Source organism: Mastomys coucha, unplaced genomic scaffold, assembly GCF_008632895.1.
Source record: "Mastomys coucha isolate ucsf_1 unplaced genomic scaffold, UCSF_Mcou_1 pScaffold9, whole genome shotgun sequence".
NCBI classification, from domain to species: Eukaryota; Metazoa; Chordata; class Mammalia; order Rodentia; family Muridae; genus Mastomys; species Mastomys coucha.
The window spans coordinates 40,340,693-40,347,634 of NW_022196915.1; the positions used below are offsets into that span (position 1 = coordinate 40,340,693).

At 39.6% G+C, this 6,942-nt stretch overlaps 1 gene segment (V, D, J or C); it reads left to right on the top strand.

The window, feature by feature from the left end:
* LOC116084800 overlaps positions 1-6,942 on the top strand; it is a 556,508-nt gene that overhangs the window by 181,473 nt on the left and 368,093 nt on the right. The window contains 1 exon segment of the C gene segment in view: positions 2,777-2,785. Coding sequence covers positions 2,777-2,785 — 9 coding nt within the window.

Consider the following 6,942-nt stretch of genomic DNA (forward strand, 5'->3'; position numbering starts at 1 on the left):
ACAAATTCAGATAAATTGAAATCATGTAACTTTTCTGATAATGCAATAAAAGTTAAAAAAAAAATACACTTGTAATAACTCATCTCCAACTCAAACAAATTTCCTAAATGGAAGTGGTTGGATCTTCCACAGTCAGTGATTCTAGATGAAGAGTGTCTAAATATGAAATAAACAAGACTGGGGCCTTGGCCTTGAGCAGTTATTTTTTCTGTAGGAACACAACTGCCAACATGATCTCAGTAAGCTCCATGCTGAATGAAGAGCTCCTGTATGCTTCACAAGTGTATCTTGGGAATCTTTTCACCTCCAAAAAGGAGTCTCCTGATCTTGTGTGGTAGTACAGCACCAGCTCTTGAACACTCAGCAAGAATGGAAATTCTATCCCATTCAAGTCATTCTGTGATGCTTTAGCATCATTTTAAGAATATATTCTACACTCTAAGGAGCTCCCTACTACTGCCATCTTCCTAAACCAATGTAATTCCTTACTACATTATAAATACTTACCAATATACTCATAAATAAGAGTGATCTTACCCATCATCAAAGAAGTGTCTTTTTCCAGCAGACAGAGACTATTACAGAAAAACCACAACTGGTCAAAATACAGAGATCAACTGACCATGCAATATCCACTCCCAACTGAGATATAAATATATATTTTAAATATACATATGCAGATACATACATATATACACACACATATGTATAATATATATGTGTATGTGTATTACTATGCTCAAGGCTCAACAAACTTCATGGAAAAGGAGGAGGAAATATTGTGAGAGCCAGAGATTGTGGTGGGATTGTGCTTTCTAGCTATGACAGGAAAACGAGGCCCACAGAATTTCAACAACATGTCTGCATAAACAAAACTTGAGCAATTGTCACACCAGTTGACATTCAGTATAGGGATGTCACACAGGGGCCCAACCATAGATGAAGAGCTACATGCCACTAACATCTGCTGAGGAGAGAAAGTTAGTCTTTTTCAGGAATGAGGCCCTGATTGCTTATCTAATACTGAGTCAGTCCTGGAAACATGTACATGAAGACAGCTCTGAACAAACTTAGCAGGTTATATTTATATGTTTATTCATCTGCATATATAACAGAAATGGTTAAGAAAGAAGAGGCTGTGAATTTGGTGGAAAGCAGACATGGGAGGGGTAGGGTGTAGGAAAGAAGGAGAAATAGTATGACTATATTTTTATTTAATTCTCTATGTCTCCATAGCCTATATTTTGATCTCATTCTTTATCCTTTCCCAGCTCCTCCTAGATCCTACCCAGCTACCTAACCACCAAAATTCATGTTTTTATTTTCCTCTTAAAAAAAAAAATACTAAAGAAACCACCAAACCATAACAGAAGGAAGCATACAAAGAAGCACAGAGTCCATTTTGTGTTGGTGGACTCCTGAGTGTGAGGCCTGCCCTGGGGTGTGGTTGAAATACCAAGTGTCACCGGGTTGGAACACAACCCACGAATGGAGCCCTGGGAGTAGACTTCAGGGTGGTTGTAAGAAAGCTCCAATAAAACAAGAGGCTTGTAACCTCAGTTTCTTCAAAACACAGAATTATTTTGGGGATGTGTTTTCCCGCTTCTCCCAGGTGTAGTGGATAGGAGTGAGTTTTCTACAGTACATTCATTAGAACTTACTATTGACATTTGTTTATATCCCTCTATGGAAAAAACATGTTTCAGCCACTATGCAGCTTCATCACCAAGTGCAGCTCACCCTTGTGATTGTACACCTCACTCATATGACTCCTCTTAATGCTTAGAGAATAAATTATCTGATGCTCTGAATAAAGTTGGATATTGCATGAAAATTCAATCCACCTCCTTTATCAGTTTCATTCTCTCAGGCCCCACCACCAAGTAGAGCAGTAACATCATTCCACTGGGGGAAACTAATTTTCCCTCTTGAGTAGGCATTAGTTGCAGATAGCTTCTTGGTTCCCTTTCTGCATGCTGGGATTTTATCTGACTTGATTTATTTTTTGTAGTCCTTGTACAGGCTGTAACAATCTCTGTGAATTCATATGGGTAATAGCCCTGTTATGTCTGTAACACACTGTTCTCTGGAAGTCATCCACCACCTCTGGCTCTTATAATCTTTCTGCTTCTTAGCCTGTGTAGATCTGAGGAGGAATTTAATATAGACATCCCACTTAGGGCTGAGTACTTCAAGATCCAAATGTGGGTTTCTATGTTAATTCCCATGAAGAGGGTTGGATGATGCAATGACCTATGGGTATAGCCATATGTCATTAGGAGTAGTTTTATTGCTATGTTCATTTAGAACAATAATAGTAGGTTTGCCTCTAGGGTCCATGACCTAGCTAATACCAGATTCTTGGCCTTATTAACAGTACCCGATAGAGGTTCCATCTCTTGGAGTGTATCTTATATCTAATCAAAAAGAGATTGTATACTCCTATATTTGTGACATGATGATAGCAGTATGTCTCTGTGGTAGATCACATGTCGATTTGTGGCCGGGTGATACTGGTGGTTACTATTCTCCTTTGGTAGCAAGTGTAGTAACTTCAAGTATGAATGTTATTCAGTCGTGGTAAAGCTTCTACTGTGAACTAGAAGCATGAGTATGAGCTAGATTTCTCCATGTTCTATATAATAAGCATGTTCTAACTCCAGCACGAGGGCCTTATTGTAATGTTGTGGAAGGTAACCAATGAAGAAGGCAAATGGAATGAGGTGATTCTATATAACTTTTTTTAACTAAAGTTTAAGATGAGACCCAAGCCAAGGCAGGACAGGTAACAGAAGGAGTGGGTGGCTGGCACCACTACAATGAACAGATGTGTAATGGAGAGATGAGGAAGGTAAAAATGTCAGTGAGGACCACACTGATTTGAGTAGGCACTGTCACCTAAGGCCATGGTGATGTCCCAATCCATGCTGCCATCTCAGGCCAAGGTCCAACTGCAACCAAAGTCTGTGTTGATGTCTGTGGCTTATGTTACCATTGAAGGCCAGTTTGATGTCCGTGGTCTGCCCTTCCTGCTGAAGCCATGTTGTTCTCTGTGGGTCATGCTGATCTGAGTGCCCTGCACTGCTTGCTGAGGTTGTGGTAAGATCTGCAGTTCAAGATGATTTCAAGGGTCTTGTCTGGGTCTATGGACCTCCTGCAAGTGGGGGCCATGTTCATGGGCTGTGCTGTTCCCAGAAACCATGTGGAATCGAATATTTCATGCTCTAGCTGACTGTAAAGAGCAAGGGAACTATTTTTTTCAGTGATAATTCATGTGCATAGTAGAAAAAGAGGGACATGGAAGGCTTCTGTGACAACTCTTGCCACCACCTCTCAAAAAAGTAGCAGCCTAAATGGAAACCTGTGGAAGAGATCTCTGAAAAGCACATGGCAGAGATGCTGAAGTGTAGCTCTTCACAGTTGATGGCTTCTGGAGGAGGTGCAGGAGAGGAAGGACTCAGCTCTATTAAAGGCACACGTTACTGAGACCATCTTGTGAGTGTATAGTAACGCAAATTAGACTTGGTTTTTGCTTTATTTTGTTTGTCTGTTTTTTAATTTTAATTTTTTATTTTCTTCTGAGGGGTTGGTTAATAGGGTGGAAGGTGGACATGGAAGGACTGGGAAATGAGTGTGATCAGGGTACATGGTGTAAAATTTCCAAAGAATCAATACGAATATTATGTTAGAAAAAAAAAAAGTTACAGACAGGAAAAAAAATAAACAAATTTCCTACCTCTTGTGGTTTCTGTACTGATAGCCCAGAGGAAAAGAATTTCCTTAGCAGTGATTCAGCCAGACCTCTGCCCCACTGGCCACAGGCTCCAAATGTCTTTCAAATGTCTTGCTTCTGTCATGGCCTCCTTGGTCTACTTCATCTTCTAACCTGTGTAAGGCTTTACTTCCTCCGGAGACACATCTTAGAAGAAAGCATCAGAGGCAATACTGCGGGTCTTCTCCCATCTGTAGACAGAGCCAAGTAAGAAAGAAGACCACCACATACTGCTGACATCAGGTCCCTAATAGCTCTGAAAGTCTAGCTTCCTGGCTTCTATTCCAAAGCTCCTCATGATTTACATGTTCTTTCTAATATCAGCTTATAACTGTGCTATACTTAAACCCTAAACTACTTCCATAATGGAATGAGCAGATTTTTAAAGCACTTCTGGTTATAGTTTGCTTTGAAATGGCCAGAAATGTTTTCTACCTACATGGCCATATTCAGTGTCCCCTAGTCCTTAACACCAAATTAAAGCATTACCTCATCTCTCTGAGCTCTCACCTGACTTCACACTGCAAGCCTTCTTAGTGGGATTAATTGCTCACCACTGTTCCCACTTCATACACACCAAGTTCTGTACCCAGTATCTTTTAGAAACTGTTAATTGACCACTCCAATTCACAAAGGAATCGGTGAACATTTCTTAACCTGGGAATGAAGAGATGCTTCCGTGTCAAATAGTGTTAGCATTCATATAAAGCAACTCATAAAAACCTGTACCAGGTACAGAAGATCTGAAACCCTCCCCTGGCTCCAAAGTCACCTGTACGCACATGTGCATATACCCACATACAGACACACACACATATGCATAAATAAAAAATAAAATACATATTTTTAAAGAAAACTTCTTCATTAGAAAGCCTCATTTATATGGTTTGAAATTATGTAATATGGAGCATGGAAGACACACTAGATACAATAGATGGGCTTAATATTGTAACTTCCAAGGTATTAGCTTATAATTATCATTTTAAAAATGTTTTACCACAGTACGATAAATAACTGATGTATTTTGTCATATTTTTAAAAACTAGTTCTAAATAAACATCTTGAAATTTACAATTAGTTGTAACCATTCATTACCCTATGGACTTGGCATTAAAAATACAATTGATTCTTCTTATTTCTCCTTTCATTAAGCTGTGACCAACACTGAAGCACATATGTTACCTCTGGCATCTTATGACTTTGAAGAAGAAAGTCTAGTGTTGCGTGCAGCCTCTGCAGGACGGTGCCATTGCTTTTCTAATTGGAGAACAGAGAGAACATCGACTAATCTCATTCAAGTTCCAAGATGGATAACACAGTTGGGAGTAAATGCACAGGATAGATTTTGTGTGTTCCTGGAAAAAAGAATCTATCCAAGATTTAAATCCAATTTAATTATGTTGTGCTATTTATTTAACCAGAAAAAATTTGATACATCTGAAGAGCATGCTAGGATTCAATTACATTAAAGACAAATACCTGAGCATCCTGTGTTCTAAATGTGCAATAGTTTTACTAAGTGCAGTACTATATTTTTTTAATGTGGTCCTAATACAAAACAGATCTTTTCAATATTGTAAACAAGGTATCAGCATGATATCTGGCAATGTGTCAATCATTTGACATAATACAATTATTTACATTTTCAACCTCATTTCCTACCATTTCAATACACACACACACACACACACACACACACTCATGCACACACACGGGCGCGAACACACACACTCATGCACACACACGGGCGCGAACACACACACACACTTGAACTCTGGGAGCCTCCCTTATTTTTACTTTTGGTGAGAAAAGCATGGCAAATTGAACTTTAGGAAATCGGAAATCCATTTGAAGTTTTCTACATTTGGACTAGAGGGGGCGATGTTTACATTGGTAGAGATGAGTAACTTTACTTAAACACAGTCAATCTGCAGATTTAAACCAAAGGAAATGAAGTCAGAACAGGAAGATGAAACTAGAGCTGCAGTTCCCTGAGTAGAAGAGACAACTCGAAAGCTTCTGAGAAGGGATGGCCGGCTTCCTGGGGGCCTTGCTGTTGGTTCTGTGCCTTCGGCCTGAATGTAAGTTGCAGATGGGGGTTTTTGGAAGTGGTAGACAGTCTCCAAGGACTGCTCCAAAAAGATGAGAGAACTGGGAGATTTTGCTTTGTTTTGTAGGAACATTAATAAAATTGTCAACCTTAAATTACGGTCTTTCTCGAAACAGGGGTAAAGAAGTCAGCAGAAGACGGATGGCCAGCAGGTTAAGCAAAGCTCTCCATCGCTGACTGTTCAAGAGGGAGAGATATCTATCCTGAATTGGGACTACAATAACGATATGTTTGACTATTTTGCTTGGTACAAAAAACACCCTGCCAACGGCCCCACACTCCTGATATCCGTACGTTCAAATGTGGATAAGAATGAAGACGGAAGATTCACAGTTTTCTTCAACAAAAGTGGCAAACACTTCTCACTGCACATCGCTGCCTCCCAGCCTGAAGACTCAGCAGTGTACCTCTGCGCAGCAGGTGCACAGTGCTCTGCGCATGCTCACAGCCTCTACCCAAACTCACAGCGGGGCCCTAAGCAGGACTTCATGTTTCAAACAAGGGCATCTGCGACCCTGTTTCCATTGCACATAGTAGCATGGCAGGATGTGACTTAGAGATAGTGAGGAAAATCAGCTTAAAGGAAGGCTGTACACGACAATACAAGCCATACAGACAAATTCTAATATTTGGGAAATGGAGGTAGGACGAACATGAGTTCAGTGCTAGCCTGGGCTACATACTGAATTTTAGGATTGGGATATATGGCCAGATCATGACTCAAAATCCTGAGTAAATACATACATGAGCTAATAAATAAATTGAGAAAGCTCTCTGAGCTTCTGAGTGTTAAACAATTTATTGGCTCTATTTCTACTTTGAAAAAGCAGCTGCTGAGCTCGCCAAAGCAGAAGTCTCACTACACTTTGATCCTTTTGTTGACCTTGTTCTTTTCATTTTACTTTTTTCTTTTTTGTTCTTATTATTTTATGAGGTGAGATTTGGTTTTGGTTTGGTTTGGTTTTGAGGGGTTGGTTTTGGTTTTTGAAGGTTTTTTGTTCTCACTGTTTTTTATTGTTCTATTTTTCCTTTTCTTTTTCTTTTTCTTTTTTTTTTTTTT